Source organism: Trichosurus vulpecula, chromosome 7 (assembly GCF_011100635.1).
Source record: "Trichosurus vulpecula isolate mTriVul1 chromosome 7, mTriVul1.pri, whole genome shotgun sequence".
NCBI lineage: Eukaryota > Metazoa > Chordata > Mammalia > Diprotodontia > Phalangeridae > Trichosurus > Trichosurus vulpecula.
Genome location: NC_050579.1, coordinates 134,122,430 through 134,146,270, shown reverse-complemented (window position 1 = coordinate 134,146,270; position 23,841 = coordinate 134,122,430). Strand labels below are relative to the sequence as shown.

Here is a 23,841-nt window from a genome sequence, read left to right as displayed (position 1 = left end):
CGCTCCCCCTGCCCTCAGCATTTTTTAGGTCTCCCATGTGTAATCTTCTTCCAGTTGAATTTAACCTTCTTGAAGGTAATTATTGTCCTTTTTTTTTTTTGCCTATATATGTATCCCCAGTGTTTAGCCCTGTGCCTGGTACTAGGAAAGTACTTAATAAAAGATTGTGGCCTGCCTGCAAACCTCTCTTTTGAGCATGTGTATAGGGATAAGACAAATATACAATCATGATTTCAGGTAGTATAAGGACAAAGGAGAAATCTAGATAACATGTTAAGAAATTTGAGAAAGAGGGAGGTCACTTCCAGCTGAAGAGATGAGGGGACAATTCATGGAGGAGGTGGCATGAGCTAGGTTGTGAGGAAAGGACATTAACAAGTATCATTGCAGAAGTGGTTCTTTCCTGCCACAGGTGATAGATGGTCTATGCAAAAAGCACAGAAGTATAGAGGAGGGCAGAATAAGATTGAGGCACTGTTAATATTCTGCTTTGGCTGAAACAGAGTACAGGGAGGGGAGTAGTATAAGATAAAGCTGGAAAGGTTTAAAAAAAAAGTTGCTAGATAATGGAAGAACTTAATTGCAAGGCTAAAAAGTCTATATCAAGCTATAGGTAATAGGAAGTCACTCAAGAGTTTTGAGTAGGAGAGTGTCATGGTGGTATATTGGGGAAATTGTTTTGGTAGCTAAATGAAACATTAAGAAGCATACTCAATATTGAGTTGACTTCAGATCCAAGAAGATATGGATTGAGTCCTACATTTGACACAATACTGACCTTGTGACTCTGGACAAGTCACGTAACCTCTCAGTGTTTTAGACAACTCCCTAGGATAATATGCTGCAGAAAACCTTTTGAGCTACATTGGTAGGCAGAATTTTCTCACTTGTGAGGTTGCTATGTCAAATAAATCATAGGTTCAGCTCCTATCCCTATCCTAAGTGGTTTGATGTGGTTCAAGTCTTCAAATATTGAACTTTTTTTAGTCATTGGACAAACTGCTAGTTAACAATACCAAGTTCATGTTTATGGATCTTCTAAAAACTGAGTCATTCCCAGAAGCCTCTGCCACTATCTCTCCACCACTCCACTGTTTAGTGTAGAAACAAAGGAGCTACATAGAATTGAGGGCAAATTTCCAATGATGATATGTGTGTAAGAAGTGTTTTAAGAGATGTTAGAGAGGACATTTATGCTCAGGAAAGGAGCTGGGGTGGTGTGAGCACACCTTTAGTGACAGCAAGTGGTAGACAGCAATAGGCAGTTCAAGTGCTCTATGGATTAAGTGAAATGAAAACAAACAAAGCCTGAAGGATGGCTAATTGCCTATAGGATGCCTTCTGGAGGAACAACAAAACGACAGGACTATGAACTGCACAGGATAAGAAGCCATGGATCAGTTGTACTCTATAATAATGTAGGTGTTGTGGATATCAGTATTATTACAGATCCATTGAAGTACTCAAATAAGACAGATAGACTGGAGAAGGAAAAGGCTAGAAGTAGGCAGATCAATTATAATTGTTTCATAATTGGCTTTTATAATTATCCAGCTCAGAGCTAATGAAGGAATGAATGGGGACATACCTGCTGGGGTAGGCTTTAAAAGGCTTGGAAATTGATTGGATACTTTTTGTGTGGGAGGGGAATAAGGAAAACTGACTCAAGATTTGAGTCTAGATGTGTCATCAGCAGATAAAGAGGAGCTTACAATGCAAAGGAGACAACACACAAAAGGAGGCTGGAAAGCAGGGGGTGGGGGAGGCCATGAGGATGGACATGAGATACTGGGGAGTATCTTGTTCCATGGAGTTGCAACTAGACAGGCCAGCAGATGCAGGGTGGAATGATCTGACAGTCTAATTTCTGCCCTCTATAAAGAGAGAACATGTTTGATATTCCACCCTCCAGCACTCCAAACAAGTAGAGGAGAGAAGGCTGAGGGAGGTGGAGTCAATAAAGGTTTGATTTGGCAGCAAGGTGGTGAGTTGGCCTGCCTGCAAACCTCTCTTTTGAGCATGTGTATATGGATAAGAAAAACATACAACTATGATTTCAGATAGTATAAGGACAAAAGAGAAATCTAGACAACATGTTAAGAAGTTTGAGCTTATCCTGGGAGGGGCTTCCTGTTTTGTGGAGTTGAAACCAGGTAGGGCAGCAGATACAAGGTGAAGTGGTGGGATAATAGACAATCTTTTAGGGGGGAGTGTGTGGGTAGAAATTAGGGAAGGGGTAAGATGATGTGTTTAACTTTTGCCATTGAATTTGAGATACAGGGAGGACATTTTCGTGCAGATGTCCGATTGGAATCCAAAATGTGAAACTGGAAATCAAAGTAGAAATCAGGATCAGATATATAGATGCGGCAGTCATCCATTACTCTAAAAATGATAGTTGAAATTATGGGATTAAAAGGGATTAAATGGATTAAAAGGAGAAAATGGCTGCTAGGGGGCATGTGGATAGAGTGCTGGATGTGGAGCCAGGAGGACACTTCCTGAGTTCAAATCTGGTCTTAGACATTTACTAGCTGTGTGACCCTGGCCAACTAACTTAACCCTGTTTGCCTCAGTTCCTTATCTGTAAATGAACTGTAGAAGGAAATGGCAAACCACTCCAATATTTTTGCCAAGAAAACCCCAAATGGGGCCATGAAGTTGGACACAACTGAAACTACTGAACAACAACATAAGTAGAGAAATGGCCGAGGACAGAGCCTTGGACAAGGGGCTAGCAAAGAACCTAGAGAAGAAAGTCAGAGATGTTAAGGGAAACTAAGACAGTAGCGTTCCAGAAGCCAAAGGTGGAGGGAATATAAAAAAGTTGGGTAAAGTCAACATTGTTAAATGTGACTAAAAGTGAACTAATTGCATTGGGTATAGGTAGTTGGAGATTAGGTTGGTACTGTGACATAGCACCTGGCACAGGATATCCATTAAATATTGTTGAATGAATGAATATTGCCAAGGTAAATAAATGTTACTTACATAGAAATATGTAACATTCCAAAAGATCATAAAATTTAGAAACATGTTGAAGAGTTCCTTATAAACAGAAGGCTAACCAACTGGCCTGTGACTTAGTTCTAGTGATCTTCTCAACATTCATCTTCATCTTAAGCTTGTTTCAGATTCCAGGATTCTCCTCCTCTAATATCCCTTACCATGTGGATCGAGCATCAAGGCAATCCCTGGCACCCTGATTTCCAGTCTTACTCCAGGTGTATAGCAGCATGAATGTAATCAAAAGCACTTGTGGTGCCTTAGAATGTTAAAAGACTAGGTACAACCCAATGATACCTCCATTAAAAACTACTTTTGTTATTGTTCAATCGTTTCAGATTCTCTATGACACCATTTGTTTTAGCAAAAATAATGCAGTGGTTTGTCATTTCCTTCTCCAGCTCATTTTAAAGATGAGGAAACTGAGGCAAAAGGGTTGAGTTGGGCATGGTCACGCAGCTAGTGAGAGGCCAAAAGTGTCTGAGGCTGAATTTGAACTCAGGTCTTCCTGACTACAGTCCTGGTGCTCTATCCACTGCACCCCCAACTGCCCATAAGAAAGTACTTTGCTTTTTATAAAAAAGACACAGCATACAAGAACAGGTGTGAACTTGGGTGTAACAAGGTACCACTACACCTCTCTTAACTTTGTTTCCTCTTGTCTGGAATGGGGGAACTTAGGTTAGATAACTTTGAAACTCAGGTTCCATCCTCTTTTTAAAACACTGTGTACTTTATCCAAGTTACTATATGTGGAAAATGTATTTTAATAATTTTTATTTTTCCTCCTTTAATACAGGACATCTTCAAATTTGGGTGAAAGGTTACTCCTGGTCTGCCGATGATTCGGGGCTCTTGTAAATGTCTCTCCTCTTTCTGGAAATCACTCTTTCAATTTAAACAGGGAAATACCAGTTAGATTGGGCTCTGATATCACAAATGTCCTAATGAGCTAGGCTGAAAATGGAGGGTTGAAGATTCCCATGAGGGAAATCGATTAAGGAACAGGAAAGAGAAGAGTTGACTGTATCCTTGTCCTCCATTAGCAAAGCAACACACATGAAGTTTTCCACCAACCTGGTTTGCATTCTGCTTGTTTAAACTTACATTGGTGATGTGATAGGGGCAAATTTATCTCACTTTGAAAAGCCCCAGTTCTGCAACACTGTTTTTGATTTTAGATATTCACTCCACAGGTCAGGAGTGAAACAGGGAATTTACTCTTTAGTGAAAAGTAACAATATGCAGATGACACATAAGAATCAAGAAGTGGTAAATAATGTGCAATTGGCAGAATGTTATTATAAAAAATTTTTAATTCACTCTTACTTTACATTAAAATTTTATAAGCACCATGTCATGTACTGTCAATCTAAAAAGAGGAGACTGGAATGCTCAAGTCAACAACAAACAGCAAGCATATGATGGGAGGTTACAGCTGTGTGGAACACATGAACAAGACCACATTTGGGAAGGTCCACTTGGAATCAAGTGACAATGCACAAAACTGGAATCTGGTATTGATGTATTCAAACTCTGCTTAGCCAGAGCCCAAAGCTTACCTGTGTGTAAACATCAAAAGAAACATTGTGTCAACTTTACAATTTGATAAAACTTGTCTTACCCTGAAAGGATGAATGTTGCCATCTTATTGTCTTGACCTGTGCTTAGCCGGTGGCTCAACAAGACTGGCTGTGTTAAGATTGAAATGGTGCAAAGAGACTACGTTCAACATTGTGCAAGTCATTAGCAAGGCCATCAGAATGTGTACACTTCTATATAATGATCTGACCAATATTTGACAATGTATCTGGAAAACTATACATTTTTAGCAAAATGTTTTAATTTGGTCCCATGTTAAAAGACCTGATAGCCAAGTTGGTTTTATTTTTACAGGAAAATTCACAAGCATGTACACAACAAAACCACTACGACAATGTTTTCTCGGCTAGGCATAAAAAGTATGGCTCCTACTAACACTAAAACATACAAAAAATAAACTACAAAAATCGTTTACACTTGATTTCAGGAAAAAAAAGGTTTCTTCAAGAAAAATGATTTTTTTTTCTTAAGCCATCCAAAAAGGAATGCAAGTAACCAATAAATACAGTGTGCTTTCTCCATATAGACATATATACACTTGAGTCTTTGGCTTATGTTTACTTTCTTTAAAAAGAATTTTATGTGATCCAGCCATCATTGCACATTAAAACAAAATAAGCCAGTTAAATATATTTATATATTTATATAGATCTGCTACACTTGAAACGTATAAAGAATGGATTTTTTTTTACTATCAATTTGCACAGCTTTTTTTCTTCTTTTTAAATTTTTAACATCTTTTATCAAAAGAAGGAGAAAAAAATGCCATATAGGAAATATCGATTCATGCAACAGGTGAGCCCAGAGAGAGGCGGCTGCATATCATATCAACTGTACAAACACTGAAAAGTCCCTATTTGCCCCCCAGTTGGCTTAGTCTGTTTCTTATTAAATATAATTTTGTGGCACTAAATTTTAATATTGTTTACAGGCATAGAAACTGATTGAGTTCTCTTATTAACATACACAACTTCATAAGAAAAATACTTTTGCATTTAAAATGTAAATGTTCCCCTCCCCCCAACACTTAAATCTCTTCACAGGTTCAACAGGTAAATTAGCTGATGGTTCAACAGCTGAACAGGTTTTAGTTGGGATTCACTTTCCATGTCCAGTCCAACTATGATGATTCAAGGTACTCCAAAGCCACATCGTAGCAGAAACGGTACTGTTCCTAAAATATGTCAAGATAAAATAAAGAATTAGAAAAAACAGTAAAGAAAAATTGTAAAAAAGGGATGCTGGTAATGGATAACATTAATTTTAAAATATAGCCTAAGCCACATTTACGGTATGTTTGGCTGCATTTTATGAGTTTAACTTGCAAACAGAAAACCTTCCTCTTCATCTTGTAGTTAAAGAAACTTTGTAGAAAAACAAGGACAATAAGAGATTGTACCTTCCATGCCTTCTGCATCGGTGAGAGTAGCTCTACAGTACACTTATAGAACCTATGGTTTCCATCGAAATAATTTTCAGAAATGGGTACTCTTATTTTGGCTCTTTGAGGCTAACCTTGAATGAGGACTGACTCAAAACACTAACAAACTAATCTCACCTGTCTTCTCATCAAAGATTTCAAAGAAAATTTTTGGAGAGTAAAGCATATGTTGATCTGTAGTCACTTTTTAAAAGTAGCATTTATCTTAACTTTTTTTTCTTGTTTTCAGAATTTACTCTTAATGGTGACTTATAACATTTATTTTTTGTTCATTGAAACTTCAATATATTAGACTAATTGAAATATCCTTGTTTTAAGTAGAAAACTATCTAAATGAAACTATTTCTAACTTAATATTTAAAAATACATTGAAGTAACCAGAAGTTCAGCTAAATAAATGTTAACTAGTAGAAGATCTTAGGGAAACTAAAAGGATAGGAAGAATACAAATCAGGAAGTAGATAATTTAGTGGGAACATAGAAAGAAGTTTCCTTAGGTTTAAGGAAAATAGGTGTTCCTTTGAAAAAAAATATTCAAGAACATCCATAAGAAGTAATCACAGAGCTAAAGAGTAAGATGAATTATGCAAAAGGCAAGATAAAAACTATGAGTATGGTTTAAAACACATACAGACACAGACACACACCCAACAACAAACCAGAATTGATGTTTGGAAAGAACGAGCAGAGGAAAATCTAAACAAGGAGGCTACAGCTTAGAGATGGAAACCAGGCATCATGGCCTAGGTGGCTTTCTAAGCCACTAGATTTTGATTAAGAATTGTAGATATGATATTAATTGCTAGGGAGACATTTTTAAATTCTATCTTAAAGGACAGTGGAGAACACATTTTATGTTATGCAAATGGAAAGATTTTGCATGAACAAAATTAATTACAACAGGACAAGAAAGGGAACCAGTGTTTGGGGAAACATTTTCACCAAACATTTCCGATAAGGCCCTATACTGAAGCTATAAAGGAAATTTACATAAATATAGAAGTCATTTATTAATGGATAAGAGGTCAAATGATATTGACATAATTGCAAGCTGTTAACAATATAAAGGTAATATAAGTTACAACAATTCAACAGTAAATAAGCAAAGATGGCAAAAGATGGAAATTATTAATGTTAGACATGCTGTAGGCATACAAATACATGGTTGGTAGAGCTCTGAACTGATACAACCATTTTGGAAAACAATTTAGAATTATGCAAAAAAAAAGTGAGCAAAATGTCAATACCCTTAGACTCAGAGATTTCATTACTCCAAGGAGGTCAAAGAAAGGTCCCATATACACTTTTTGAGGTAGCAAATAACTAGAATCAAAGTAAGCATCCGTTGTAGTGGAATGGAATGTTTCAGCATTATAAAAAGCAATAAATAGGAAGAATTCAGAGAAGCACAAAAACAACATACACATTGACTACAAGATAAAAGATAAAAAAAATGATCATTTAAAAACAAAAAAAAAATTAAAGAAATGAAACTGAAAACTCCTTAATTATAATGACCAAGCTTGGCCTGGCGAAGAGTTAAAAAAATGCTCCCCTCCCCTCTTTGCAGAATTGGTGCATGTACTGCACCATCAATTTTGATCTGGAAAGAGTTTTAGAAGGCCACCATGTTGAACCTTCTCATTTTGCATATGAGGCACCAGGATGTTAAGTGACTTGCCCTGGGTCCCATAGTTTTAAAGTGCCTCAGGCCCCATGCCACACTGCTTCTGATATAAAAACAATTGATGTCAATAAAATTAAGATAGGAATAAAATATAAAAATATCTTAAATATGGAAAAGACTCAAAGGACTATGGATTTCAATGACTAGATTCCAAAGAACACTATGCCTTTTATCCCAGGTATAGATGTACACTTTTGGCTCCTTAATATCTTTTTTTTTAATTAAGGTTTTTTTATTTTTAGTTTACAACACTCAGTTCTGCATGATTTTGAGTTCCAGATTTTCTTCCCTGCCCCCCACCCTGACCCAAATGGCATGGAATCTGATATATCTTCTACATATAACTTTGCATTAAATTTATTTACACAATAGTCAAGGTTGTAAAGAAAAATTATGGCCAGTGGAATGAACTATGAGAAAGAAGAAACAAAACCAAAAAAACAAAAACAATAACAAAAGAGGAAAAAAAAAATAAAAGAAGAAAAACAAAAGGAGAGTAAATATTTTGCCTCAATCTGCATTCAGACTCCATAGTTCTTTCTCTGGATGTAGATAGCTCTCTCCATCATGAGTCCTTTGGAGTCGTCTTTAAACCTTGTATTGCTGAGAAGAGCCAAGTCTATCAAGGTTAGTCATCACAGAATCAACATATCTGTGGTTGTGTATAAAGTTTTCCTGGTTCTGCTTCACTCACTCAGCATTATATCATGCAGGTTTTTCCAGGTTATTATGAAGTCCGTATCTTCCCCATTTCTTATAGCACAATAGTATTCCATTACATTCACATACCACAACTTGTTCAGCTGTTCCCCAATTGATGGGCATTCCCTTGATTTCCAATTCTTTGCTACCACAAAAATCCTTAATATCTTTAGGGACAGAGATTTTATGCCATTGAGCACACAAGACTAGTTGAGTAAATAATCTCAGAGTATGCATTCCACTTTGGCCTAATAGTGATGCATTAAAACTTGACCATTAAAGGAGATGGTTGTTATAAGATCTTTAAGTCTGGGAACATTATATTAAAAAGGCTTCTAAATTCACCAGAAAAATAAGAAGAGATTCTTTATTTACACATATTATTTACAAGTAAAAGGATGCTAATGTAAAGCCAAATGCTGGCAAAGGATGGTTAATTTACATAAACAGGTTAATTCTAATTTTGAATTCACAGTTGGACTAAGTATAATGAATAACCCTATGTGCAGTTAAACAAAATTAAAGATCTTAATTTCTTGTTACACAGAATATCCCAAAAGTCTTGGTGTAGTTTTAAAGCTATTCAGCTTAATACCTGACAATGCCTGAAACATCAAATTATTGTGCTTAAGTTCTAGGGGGGAGGGGAAGAAGAGACAGAGCATGCCAGAAGCCTTCAAAGTGAAAGAATATCAACCCAACTCTTCAGATTTGTTTCAGATAGCAGCATAACCTCAATATGCTCCATCCATAAGCAGGAAGTGGTGAGGATTTTGTTTTAAAAAAAGTTTTTTTATTGAGTCGTTCCTTTTAGTTATCTGATCATCTTGATATACATGGGGCAAACAAGAATGCTGCATTGGTTTTTCTAGTCTGTTTCCTTACTAACAGCTGCTCCTGATCACATTATAGAAAACATACATGCACCAACCAGAGAAACACATGTCTTCCAGCAATGTGGCAAATTAGAACTGAAATGTGGTACAGAATTTTACATATGTATACATGAATGCAGATGGATTGATAAGATTCAATAGCGAATATTAGGTGACTGTGTATGCAAGACATTACGCTAAGCATTTAATAAACACACATTTTTTTTAAATGAATGTAGTTAATCAACATTAGAATAAAATGTTCAGCATTGGCTTTGTGATGAAACACAGCAGTGTCCTCTTATTGTGAACTCTCGCACACCCATGCAGTAATATTTAGAATTCTCAAGTTTCAAGAAAAATCTGCTTTTGATGGTGTGATGACATGAAACTAATGTTCACGCTGTTCAGGGAGTTGCTTAGTAACAGACCTCTTAGAGTCATAGATACACTTTATTAATCAAGAAGCATTTATTAAATGCCTACTATATGTGTGCTTGACACGACAGATACAAAGAAAAAAGTTAGAATCCCAGACCTCAAGGGGTATACATTCTATTGCTTAAATGCAACATATTCACAGAGAAATAAAGACAGAACACAAACAAAATAAATATGGAATTATTTGGGGGTGAGGAAACACTAACAAAAGGAGGAATAAAGAAAGGCCATTTGAAGAGATGGCCCTTGAAGGGGTTCCAAGAGGTGGAGATGAGGAAAGGGAACATTCCAAGAATGGGGTGACAGTCTGTCAAAAACATGATGGAGTTGGGAGATGGAATATCATGTATAGAAAACCATTAAATAGTCCACTTTGACTAAACTACTGAGTGTGTCAGAGGTAGTCCTGGGTATCCAGCCTAGAAATAAAGACTGGAGTCAGATGGGAAGGGCTTTAACACCCAGAGAAGTTTGTACTGTATTCTAAATGTAGGGGGTAAAGAAAACCTCTTGAGGAAAGGAAAGCTTAGGAGGATCAATTTAGCAACAGCATGGAGGATGGGTTAGAGATAGGAGAAACTGGAAGCAGGTAACATACTTAGGCTGTTAGAAGAGTTCATGTAAAGGCCTGGACTGGGGTGGATGTGACATGAGCAGAGTAGGATACGATGTGATATATGCTAAAGAGATAGAACTAACAAGACATAATAGTGGGGAATATGTGACAGTAAAGGGTTGAGGATGCCTCCTAGTGGTTAACTCAGCTGACTGGAAGGATGGTAGTGCATTTGTAGCGGGCTTGCTGGGTTGCAAAGTAGATAGGGTGCCACATTTGGAGTGAGGAAGACTCCTCTTCCTGAGTTCAAATCTGGCCTCAGACACTTGTTAGCTGTGTGATTCTGGGCAAGTCACTTAACTTCTGTTTGTTTCATTTTCCCCAATTGTAAACCTCCCAGGATTGGTGTGACAATCAAATGAAATAATAATTGTAAAGTGCTTAGCAAAGTACCTGGCACACAATAGGTGCTATAGAAATACTAATTATTGTTGTTGGTAATGGGGAAATTAGGAGAAGGGGCGAGTTTAGGAGGAAAGATAATGAATCCAAATCTGGACTTGTTGAATTTGAGATGCCTATGGCACATTCAGGTTGAAATGTCAAGTAGGTAGTTGGAAATGCAATTCCGAACAGAGATGAATACTGTATACACAGATATAGGAATCATCTGCAGATTGATGGCTGTTGAATTCAAAGAAGCTCATTTAAGACAGAGATGAGCAGATGTGGGATTTATTTACAAATTGATTACAGTTGAATCTATAGCAGCTCATGAGGTTAAGAAAAAAGAGAACATAAAGAAAGATGAGTAGAGGATATAGGACAAGTTCTTAGCCTGTATAGAGGATTATGGATGAAGGTCCTGCAAAGAAAAGCCAGATCGATCAAGCTGATGGGTAGGAAGGAACCAAAAGACAGTAGCATCACAATTACTCAATGAAGCAAAAATATACAGGAGTAGCTGGTCAACAACTTAGTTAGACAGCATGGAACAGTGAAAAGGGCACTGGCTTTGTAGTTAGAAGACTTGGGTTCAAATCTAGCATTTAGCAATTACTCTTTGTGTAGTCTTGGGCAAATCACAAAATCTTCTTGGTGCTAGCTTCTTCATTTAAAAATGAGATTGGAATACATGCCCTCTGAGATCACTTCCTGCCCTAGATGTATGATCCCAGGATGGGGACAAAGAAAAGACAAATAAGCAAGAACATCACTAGTGACGTTGGAGAAAACATTTTCAGTTCAGCAGAACTGCAAGCCAGACTGTGAGGTGTTGAGAAGCGTGTAGGAGGCAATGTGTTGGTAGATTTTTCTAGGAGACACGTAGAACGAAAGAGAGTTTAGAAGACAATGTCTTGAAGGCATGGCAGGGTCAAGTGAAGATTTTTTAAGGATGAGGAAGATTTGGGTTTATTTGTTGGCAGTAGGGAAGGGGTCAGTGGATAAAAAGAGATTGAAAATTAGGCAAAGCAAAGGGAGGGATTTAAGGGGCAAACTACTAAAGGTGATGGTACAAAAGGGACAGGTAATGGAGTTGGCCTTGATAAGGAGAGCTCTCTGTCCAGCAGAGACTGAATCAAAGGAGAAAATGCAGGATGATGCCAACGTGATCTGAAATGTGGAATAGGGGAGGGTGGCCTTAATTTTTTCGATTAAGTGTGTGGCAAGGTGCTCCGTTGAGAGGAGGGGGGATTTGTGGCTCAGACCAATAGATTTTCCTCAGAAAAGAAAAGAAGATCTAGACCAGCTGCTTTGAGGTGTAAAACAGAATTGATCAGTGTGAAAGGATGGACAAACAGCAGTAAGGGCCCAACTGAGATTAAATAACATAAATTTTTGGACCCTGTCAGTCAGGTTGTGTGATCTTCTTCACTAGCATTCAGTTGCATGCAAGCAGAAGCAGAGAAGCTGTAGGAGTAATCCAGGGTTAGGGTTTGGGAAGGGATGAGCAGCTTTATAACAACAGGGAAAGGGATTCAAAGGATGGTGACAGTGTAAAATTGAAGTGGTTGATTAAAAGGTAAAGAAACAAAAGAGAGGAAGGTGAGGCTAGAGCAGCGGTAGATGTCCCAGGAAAGCAGGGAAGGGTGGAATGACTGAAGGCTACGCTGAGGATCTAGCATGATAACTGCATATCAATCCACTCTGAATACCTGGGGAATTATGGTGTTAAGGAGAGAAAAAAAATGAGAATGGGTGGTTAAAATGAATTAACTAAATTTCATGAGACAGGAAACCACTCTCAGTATGAATCAGCATGAATTTTTTTCTCTAATAAAAAAAGACATTTCCTTTGGCTACTGCAGTCAGCTATCAGGTGACATCATTGTCCACATCTGTAGGTTGAGAGACAATAAAGGCATTTTAGCTAAGAAATGGGCAGAGACTATCTCTTTGCTTTCATTGCCACAATGATAACAGACACTACTGCCACCAACTCAGGGTTATTAAGGATTATTAGCATGGTCTACTGGAAAGAAGGCTGGATTTGGAGTCAGAAGATCTCAAATCCCACATCTTGTTGTTCAGCTGTTTTTCAGTTGTGTCTGATTCTTTGTGGTTTTCTTGGCAAAGATAGTGGAGTGATTTCCTATTTCCTTCTCCATCTCATTTTACAGATGAGGAAACTGAGACAAACAGGGTAAAGTAATTTGTCCAGGGTCACATAGTTATTTTCTGAGGCCAGACTTTAACTTAGGAAGATGAGTCTTCCCAACTTCATCCCCAGAAGTCTATCCCCTGCACCACCTAACTGTCCCATTTGTTATGTGTATGCTCTTACTTCTCTGGGAATCAGTTTCTAAATCTCTTTAATGATGATATTGGACTAGATGACCTCTAAGTCCCTACCAGGTCTAAATCTATGATGCTATGGTCCCATGATTCTATAGCTGTGATTATATGCTGTGAGCTGTAGGCTGCTCTTGTCTCCATATCGTTTTGCTTATATGAACATCTTGGTTATTTTAGCCTCACGTTTAGTTCTTCTGGAAAGTGAACTGTGTTAACAAAATCAATTTGCCTACTCATTCAATAAAATGTAAGCTCCTTGAGGTTAAGGTCTTTCATTTTTTTTCTTTGTATATCTAATGCCTGACACTGTGCTTTTCACATAATAGTTGGTTCATAAATGAATCCTATCTGGATCACAGGAGAAAAAGGATAAAGATAGGTGAGAAAACCATGACAGCAACCTATTATAAAGCTAAGGCAGTGGTTTCTGTGACCTTCCCTGTCCTTGTCTACAAATGGTATTGTTCACATGGACAATCACTGTCTTCCAGAAAGTTTCATCTACCCGTTTGAAGATTTAAAGTGATGTTAGTAGGCCTAGACACCAAAGAGAATAAAGAAAGATGATAAGGACCCATTGGTACAAAACATGTATATACTAGTTTTTTCATAGTTACAAAGAATTAGAAACTAAAGGAGTAACCATAAACTGGGGAATGGCTGACCAATTATCAAATATGGCATATGTAATGGAATACAATGAGGATTTCAGAGAAACCTGGAAAGATTTGCATGAACTGATGCAGAATGAAGTAAATAGAAACAGAATGATTTATACAACAATAACTTTGTAAAGACAAAGAATTTTGAAAAACTTAAATAGCACTGATCAATGCAAAGACCAGCCATGATTCCAGAAGACTGATGAAGAAGCACATTACCCACCTCTTGACAAAAGCATCATGGACTCAAAACAGAGAATGACAGATACAGTTTTGACCATGGACAAAGTAGGGATTTGTTTAGCTTGATTGACAACACATATTTGCCAATTTTTTTTTCCTCTAAAGATTTGGGGGGGGGGGGTAGGGAGGAGGTGGATAGGAGAGGAAATAAAAGTTTGTTAATTGAAAAAAAAAATTAAAAGAGTTGAAGTGATGGTACGGAGGAGATCCATAGCTAAGTATGATCAAGAACTGTCCCTTATGGGCAGTTTCATTTGCAAGCTTTAATTTTCTTTCCAACAATATGATCTATTTAATCTTACAGTACCAATATATACTAAATATTTAAAGAAACTGTTCAATATATGAATAATTAAATCCTAACTTTCCTCTTCAAAGTATTGAGCCATTTTTGCAATGTGCCAAGACTGCTTTATGATCTCTACATTTATTCAGAGGCCAAAATGACACTGTCTTTTTGCCTGGTAGAAAAAGCTGATAGCTGCTAACTGGAAAGATAGCATCTAATTTACAAATTAATTTTATAATAAAGATCACAGATTCATTAATATACTGAGGATAAGTAAAATAGGCTTTAGTCTTCATTGAAAATATTTGTGTGATCAAAATATTACTGAAACACAAAAAGATTTTCTTCAGCTTAATGTTTTGCACCAAACCATAGAACACAATGAGATCAAAGGAAAAAAAAGCACTCAATAAGCATTCCTTCCTCCCTTTCCTTCTTTCTTCTTTCCTTTCCTGCTTTCTTCCTTCCCTTGTACTAAAGAATCAAACAAAAGAATGAAATCCTTTTTTAAAAAATACACATTAAGAGGAAAAACTACTTCCTGATAAATATTAACTATATTCTAATCTCTTTTTAAATTTTATCTGTGCCTGTGAAAATAGGGAGATTACTGAGATTGAGACCTGTGCTGTCTTGGGTACTAACTTTTCTGTTAAAACTGAATTCATCTATGATGTGAAAATTATTAGCACATATCATGCTAATAAAGCAGAATTAAAGCCTATAATTCTCTCTGGTACAAAAGAAATGACTCTCTTCAACCCTGGCACATGAATGGAACTTGTAGTAAGGATTTTATGTGGGCATACCAAAGAAAAATAACAATAAACTACTGATTCTCTCTTTGAGGTAAGGAATAGCCCAGAGAGATTCACACTAACCGCACTGACACTTTCGGAGTCCCTATATGATGGTGCAAGAAGTCAAATCAGAAGGTCAGAATAGGACTGATTTTTCAAGTTCCTCTGAGCTACAAGATCCTATGATTACTCTTGGTGATAGAAGACTCATTGAGGGGAAGAATGGAGGAGATGTTTGTGTGTGGAATATATAAATCTATCATCTCATAGAGAGTATAATGAAAATCATGGAAGCTGATGAGGTAACCAAGAGAAAGAGTACATATATATATATATATATATATATATATATATATATATATATATATATATATATATATATAGACAGATAGATGAGGGTCCAGGACAGAGCCATGAGGAACACCCTAGATTGGGGTTTGATAAACCAGATGATAAACCAGCAAAGGAGATTGAGAAGGAGCAGTCACATAGGAGGAGAACCGGTGTTACCAATAATAATAATAATAAAAACAGGGAGGAAAGGGTGTGGTAGTCTCAAGTGGATTATGCTAAGAAGGCTGAGCTATGAGAAAAGACCAACTTTTTCAATTAAGAGATTGCTGATAACTTGTAGAAAGCAATTGCAGTAAGTGATGAGGTCAGCAGACAGACTGCAAAGAATTAAAGAGTGAGTACAGGAGAGGACATGGATGCAAAAGTGTGGGAGTTTGGCTGAGAAGAATAATATGAGAACTTGAGGGGATGGTAGGGTCTAGTAAAGGTTTCAGAATGGGGGAGATGGACAGTTCAGAGGCTGTAGGGAAGGCACCAGTAGGTAGGGAGAAGTTGAAGAATGGGGAGGGAGGTAATTGAGGTTGCAACTTATCAGACAAAATTAGCAAAATACTACTGCACTCATAAGAAATGCCAAATGAAGAATTCTGAGAAGTACGAGAAGACTTACATGAGCAGAGTAAAGTGAGCAGAACCAGGGAAACACAAACACAATGAGTACAATAAAGTAAGTAGGAGGAACAAAAAAAAGAGACTGAATGGTATGTAATTATAATCATCAAGCTTAGTTCTGTAGAAGAATTAATAAAATGTGCCTCCCTCCTCACTTTGCAGAAGTGAGGGATTATGGATGTATATCGTATCAGATATAGTTAATATGTTGATTGTTTTTTGCTGAAATGCTTGTTTTCTTCTTTCATTCTTAAAATCTTTGTTACAAGAGGTAAAGATATATTTAGGAGTTTAAGTGGTAAAAAATAAAGACATTAGCAAAAATAAGATTTAAAGAAATTATTAAAAATGATTCCTGGTCATGGTTCAACAACAACAATAATTGGATTTTAAATTTGCAGTTAATTACATATATTATCTCTTGTGAGCCTTGCAACCACCTGTAAGGTAGATACTAGAGATATTTTACAGATAAAAAAAACTGAGGCTAAGAGAGGTTAAGTGACCTGAACATGGCCGCACTATGGATAAATGCCAAAAGCAGGCTATGAACCTAAGTTCTCCTGACTCCCAGATCCAGCTTTCTTTCTGCTGTGCTATGATGCCTCTCTGCCAGGAGTATGTGGTTATCATCTAAAATATTGCTCAGCCCTTTTGTGGTAGCAATGAACTAAAAACAAAGCAGGTACCCATTAACTAGTGAGGACTTGACAAACTGTGATGCATGAATGTAATGAAGCATTACTGTGCCCTCAAGAAATAAAGGGTATGAAGAATTCAGAGAAGCAAGGGAAGACACATCAACTGATACAGAATGACTAAAGAAGAGCTGGGAAAGCATACACGTAATGGTTATGACAGTATAAATAGAACAAAAAAAGGTGAATACTCTATAATTGTAACAGTCAAACTTGGGTCTAGGGAAGACTTAAGAAAACTCACCTCCCTCCCCTCTTTGTAGAGGTTGCAGAAATATGTGTGTTTGGGAATGGGAACTATGGGAATATTGCATATTCTGTCATATATGCCTAACATGTTGATGGATTTTGCTCAGCTGATTTTTTCTCTTTATTTCATAAACTTTGTCATATAAGGTCAGGTCATGTAACGTAGAGGAGGAGGGAAGAGGATTACGTTCAGAAACTAAGGTGATGTAAGAGCAAAGATATCAATAAAAATAAATTTAAAAAAAAGATTTTATGATTAGACAACTTACTGGAGCTTCCACCATATTTGGCTTGCTGTTCCGTAAGGTTTTGACAGCATGGAAAACATCAACAACATTCTGTCTTTTCACCATTTCCACAACAATGCCTATGGCGCAGAACATTCCACTTCGCCCCCCACCATTCCTGAAGGGAGACAAGGAAGAAAAGACGGAAGAGTGGATGATTACACTAAAGTTCATACCTGTTTGTAACCACAACTCAGGCCAACTTCTGTGTCTACAAAGAAGGCACACACAATATTGACTCCCTCAGAAAATATTATTTCCATTTTGTCTCTTCTCTCTCAATTTGGGGTGGGGGAAGCAGTGTTTGAAGATATTATGACATTGCAGAGGTAAATTCAGATCCAAGAAGATCTACATCACATCCTATCTCTGACACCTACTAACTGCTCGAGTAGGAAAGTCACCATATCTTTTGGTATTGTAAGCAACTCTGAGCCCACAGTGCAGATAAACTGTTGAGCTGCCTAGTTAGAGAGTTCCCCATATCAATAACATCCTTAACCCAAGAATTCATGCTTACAATGGGAAATTGGACATCGTAATCACTTTTTGGTGTCAAACAAAAATAGGAAAAAGGAAACTACAAAGAGAAGAATCTGGAAAAGCAACTTCCATAATACACTGAATATAAGAGCATATATCTTGACACCCCAAAAGGGGTCAGGGTCAGTACAGAAGTGAATGACAGGACTTTAGGACTATGTAGCAGGAAAAAAGAATAAAAGAATGTAGCCCAGTTTGTAAAGGGGGGTAGTTGCTAGGGCAAAGGTTAATCATGAAGTAAATGCAGTTCCAATGTGACCAAAATGCTATACTCACAGACAATGAATGATGGTCCGCCCTTCCCCTTCATCACACTCCTCCTGCCATTTTTCGACCTGTAGTATCAGCTTCAGGAATGATCGTTTAGATCCAGGGACTTCTCGGTGAGAAGCCCAACCTAAATACTGAAACTGCTGCACCATTAGATACCCTTCCTGTGGCTGTGAGAAGAAAAGTATTCATAGGGAAATAAGCTGTGATTATGACTGTTACTAATAGGCAGAATATAAAACTCATTTGATATCATACCAGTATTGATAAGCATCATGAATTCTTTAAAGTAAAAAAGAGTTAACTATGATGAAATACAGCAGCTACTATTTGTGGAGATCTCTGAAATGATAAATAAACTAAGAGCAGATTCAAGTACTTTTACCAAAATAGTTAGTTAGGACCCTAGGAAAAAATCTTGTTTCTCTTTAATATCTAATTGGAGGTGACATTTTTAAAAAAAATACTCCTTTTTATGCTCTACTTCTTTGCTGGCTATATTTAAAGATGTAACCAATGTTATTATATATATTTGGGAGGAGGGAGAACATGATATCTTAATTTATTATTCAAGGAAAATGTAGGGGTCCCACTATAGGCTGGTACTGAAAGTGATTTGACTGCTACTATTCCTAACAAACCATAGCCACTCTACTGTGCCTGGGATTTCATAGGTGAACATTTCTGCTATTTTTTCAAAATGCCTTTTCTGAATTGAATGACAATCCTAAGGAAACATGTAGTCATTCCTGACATGGTAAACACACGCTCATGGGCCAGAATAAGACTAGCAACCTCGAATGGGTTAAGCAGATTTGAATTGAGATTTCCAGAAGTAATAAACTACTGCAAAAATCCTCTAAGAGAGCTAGCTTCCAACTGTCAGCATTTCTGTTTGCAGAATGCATATTTTATTCAGGTATTAAAGCATCGAATGACTACTAGCCTCAGCACTGAATGGGTGAAGTTTATTAATTTTTTTCCCTTGGTGTCTGAATAGAATTTATACTACACCATTAATATTATTTCAACTCGTGATATCCTAAAGCAGCCCGGTTAGAACGACTGAACAATTGCTTACCCTTGTGAGATTGCATATCCTAAAAATTCTGTTGATCACATCACAATCCATTGCACAGGACATGCATTCGACTTGAATAGGCCCATATCGCAACATGCCTTCTTCAGGCCAGTACTGTGGGCAGCCCTAGAGGATGAGTATTGTGGAAGGAAATGAAGATGGTGATTAGACTTTCAAATTTACAAGGTGCAAAGAGAATTGTAACACTACTATATGATTTTAGAAAATAAGTGTATATGATACAACAACCACATTATGGGCATCAACCTGGGTCAAGTCAACTTCGTTTAACATCACAATGGAGGTACAGCCATAATCATATACTAATCTCCAGAAGTCTTTCACAGTGTTTGGCAGAGGGTACTGTGTGACGATGAAAGCAGCAGGCTGTCTGTAACTCTGTAAAGAAACATGGTAGACAGGGAGCATTAGGACTGTAGATTCATGAGCCAAAGCAATACACTTCACCTTAACACAAATTGGGCAAAACAGTCTCATATCCAGCCCTAGAAAAGCTGCTGCATAATCCAGAGTGTTTTCAATTACACCTTCTATAGTTCAGTGTAACCAGGCACTTTTGCTTCCAGATTAATTAGGATTCTCTACCCATGCAGCCAGGAGCAAAATCCAACTTCATCTTTATACTCAGCACATACCACAGTGCCTTGAACATAGGTGCTTAATAAATGCTTAAGGAGTGAGTGGATTAAATATGGAGAAAAGAACTGGAGAGTTTCTTTAGGACTCTTCTCATGGTCCTCTAGGACCCACTTAAAAGGCAAAAAACCATTAAACACTCTTATTTTGTCTTTCATAGGCAATGATGGGAGCATCTAGTCAATTCACTAAGATGGATGCACCATTTCCTTAATGCTGATCTAAGTTATCAGTGTATTGCTAATTCATTTGTAACATAATATCTTGAATATTTCCAAACGTTTTAATAGCATTGCAGGAATTGATCTTGTGTCTGCAAAGCATGCTGCCATATAGGAATGCCATTAACTCACTTCCTTCTGAGCTTGATGCTTCCCATAGGATTACTTCTAGATGGTCTTTTGACTCTATATAGAGAACAGAAGTGGAAGAACTTGAGAGGACCACTATATATGGTTTAGTGTTGGCCTATGTTTCCAATACTTTTTTTCATTTTCCTCTGTTATTGCCACTTCTCTTTTAATTTTGGGGGGTGCAAAATAGTAACAGCACTTTTTGTAGTAGGACAGAAACAGAAAAAATGTTGTTATCCAATGACTGGGGAATATACCAACTGGCATGTAACAAAATGAAATATTATTGTGCAGTAATAAAGATTATGAGGATGAGAAAAAAAACCCATGATAATTTACATGAACTGATACTGAAAAAAATAAACAGAACCACAAGAATAATCTATATGATTCATACAATGCAAATGAAAATATCATTTAAAAGAAGTTGAGCTCAGAGTCATGGAAACCCAATAAGAGGTCACAAGATAAGATCTTGAAATATATTTTCCTCTTCTTGGTAGCCCAGTGTGGAACTACAAGAGTAGATTGTGGCACATAATTTTTGATGTTGTTATTCACTGAGTTACTTTTGCTTAACTCTGTCTTTGTCACAAGGGAGGGTTCAGTTCCAGTGTTGGGAGTGAGAAGTTGGGAAGTGGCTTATACAAAAATGACTGTGAGGCATAAACAAGACAGAAATTAAATGTATTTCAAAAATGTTAATGCATTGCTGATTCATTGATACACTCAATGACTAAACTAGATGGACAACTGAAATACTGATAAATTTGTAAAATTGCAAATTTTTCTTTAAGTGCTCATTTTCCCCTTTATTCTTCTCATATATGTTAAAAACTGGAATGCATGGGTAACTAGGTGGCATAGCAAATAGAGCACCCACCCCAGAGTCAGGAGGACCTGAGTTCAAATCTGGCTTCAGACACCTGACACTTACTAGCTGTGTGACCTTGGGCAAGTCCCCCCTCCGAAATAAAACAAAAACAAACTGGAGTGCAGGATTGAAAAACAAAACAGTTTATATAGTACAGTGTAGTCACTACAAAATTTCTTTTATACATCTCCAACCCTGGCTTCTCTACTGATTGAACCTTCACCACACCAACAGTAGAGTTCCTTGTGTCTTCCCCCAAACCCACAAATTCAAGATGCCCCAAATTGAGCATATTTTACCCTAAACCTGCCCTTCATTCTAATTTAATTGGTTTTGGCATCTCCATTCATATCCAGTGTCCTATACTTTAAGTGCTTGAAATCTTGAAAATTTTAAAATTTTCTTTGTCTTCTTCTTCCATCTCTGATGACTAAGCAGCCACCAAGTCTTACTGAATTCATGTCTATAAAATCCCTTGCATTTGTCCAGTACCTTTTTTTGCACCACCAATACCAAAATATAAGTCCTCATTATCAGCCATCTGGACCATTTCAATAGCCTCCTAATAGATCATTGTGTATCCATTCTCTCCCTTCTCCAAGTCATTCCCAAGTCATTCTATTGCCAGAATAATTTTTTTTTATATATAGATCTAATCATATCACACTTCTGCTTTCAAGGCTTCAGTAACTCCCTACTGCCTTCTGAGTAAAATTCAGAATTTCTTGGCCTGACACATAGTGTCATTATACATGATGGAAACTTTGAAGATTTGTGGAATAATTCTCTCCTCTATGCACTCTACTTTCCATCTCAACTCCCCCACACATATCCTACAGTATCCATATTATGCTTGGGCTACAATTAAAGAGCTTGAGTTAAATCACAAGGGTTATGTAGGAGTTTCAACTATGAAACATTTCTTTTGCAACCACTTGAGGGGATAAGGAAGAAGAGTATAAGTCCAAGCCTTACAATGTGCTATAAAGAACTGAGAAATATATGAAGGAAGGAAAAAAAATTCTATATTGGTGAGAACTTTCTTTAATACTTTTGTTTCCTTTTTAAAGAATCTTGTACTTCTTTCATTCCTTTCTGATCTAGTTTTGCTAATTCATTTGATATTTAGGCTGCATGCTTATTCTTTAATTGTTATGTAAGCAATTCTCAGACAATTAGGATCTAGGTATACGTAGAATTTTCTTTAGGATCCTAGAGGTTCAAATCAGCCCTGCCTACAAACATCTGATCAATTAAGAATTGATTTGAGGTTATATAATCTTTCCTAATATGAAGACCTAAAGAAATATTTGTTAACCACAAACTGTTAGGTCACAAAGTGTTAGAGATCAAAGATTCTTACTTAACATTGCATATTCGGTGATTTTAGACATTTATTTACCATATTCAAAACAGATTTACATAATGTTTTTCTCTGAAAATAAGATGAAAATAATTTCTAGGCAGATACTCAAAGAGAAAAGGAGAATTTCCTATCAAGTTATGAATATTTTAGCTCCCCAAATACCCTTTTGGTGAAAAATTCCAAAATAATTCTTAAGAAAAAGAATTAGTACTTCAAAAATGTTAATGGTTTTCCATTGTAGGATTAATTTGCTGAAAAAGAAAACCAGTAAGTGTTCTTTCTCATTATGCAGCTTTTTAAGGCGCTCTATGTGAACAAAGAACTAGTCTCTTACATCCATAAGAGCAGCATTGATGTAGTTACTACTCTCCCCATCGATAGTAATTAAGAAAGGCAGACATCTGTCAGGTGGCAGCATATCCATGAAACGGTTCTTGTCGTGGTTCCTTGGCAGGCAGGCTATGCTGCAATCTTCTGCTTGCAGTCGAGGAGTTACGGAATTTAAGGTCTAAAGAGAAAGAGCAATCCCAGGTTAAAACATAGTGACTTTCATGCAATCTGTTGCAGACTGTTTGGTTTAGGCCAAGAATAAAATTAAGATGTGTACAAAATGACGGATGGCATCCACCTGAGTGGCAAGTTGATAGCCTGAGATGTGGAAAAATCATATAGCATATGGTGTTAAATATTTCTCGCCTTGATGTAACCCCACTGAAAAAGAATAAGGAAAAATTTAAGAACATAGCAATGTGCAAAAAACTATCCTGCACAAAAGAAAAATCAAACCAACTAATTCAAGGTCACTAGGCTACATTTAAGTCAGCAGCTAAAACATTAACAAAAGGAGTTTCATATTTTTAGGAGGCAATATGGTCTAATTCAGGGGTTCTTAACATTTTTTGTGTGTATCACAGACTTCTTTGGCCTATGGATTGCTTCTCAGAATCATGTTTTTGAATGTATAAAATAAAATGTACAGGAATATATGTATAAGTACACACACACACACACACACACACACACACACACACACACACACAATAAAATATACAGGATTGCAAAGGAAACTAACTGTATTGAAACGAAGATATATTTTCACCCTACCCAAATTCACAGACCTTCTAAAATCCATCACTGGGCTAGTCCACTGAGTCCATGGCACCCAGATTAAAAAATCCTGGTCTAGTGGAGAGAGCACTGGGTAGAGAGTCAAAATACCAGGGCCCTGGAGTCAGCTCTTCATCTTAGTAAAACCATATATTTGTAGGCATGCTACGATGTTAGTGAAAGTACTGGGTTTATTCACAAGAAAGGAACATAACCAGCTTTTACTATAATTAATGAGCTTGGATTCTACAATATGATGAAGGGTACATAAGGTCAACTTTGTAAGATTG

General features: G+C 36.9%; 1 protein-coding gene across 3 annotated transcripts in view; it reads right to left on the bottom strand.

Annotated features, from left to right (window-relative positions):
- Window positions 1-4,302: 4,302 nt before the first annotated feature.
- PTPRK (protein tyrosine phosphatase receptor type K) overlaps window positions 4,303-23,841 on the bottom strand; it is a 732,727-nt gene continuing 713,188 nt past the window's right edge. For all 3 annotated transcript variants that reach the window (XM_036768513.1, XM_036768511.1, XM_036768512.1), the window contains 6 exons: window positions 22,779-22,952; window positions 19,462-19,593; window positions 19,195-19,320; window positions 18,120-18,283; window positions 17,283-17,418; window positions 4,303-5,782 (listed from right to left, as the gene is read on the bottom strand). In XM_036768513.1, coding sequence (XP_036624408.1) covers window positions 5,729-5,782; window positions 17,283-17,418; window positions 18,120-18,283; window positions 19,195-19,320; window positions 19,462-19,593; window positions 22,779-22,952 — 786 coding nt within the window. In that variant the 3' untranslated portion in view covers window positions 4,303-5,728. The remainder of the gene's footprint in view (window positions 5,783-17,282; window positions 17,419-18,119; window positions 18,284-19,194; window positions 19,321-19,461; window positions 19,594-22,778; window positions 22,953-23,841) is intronic.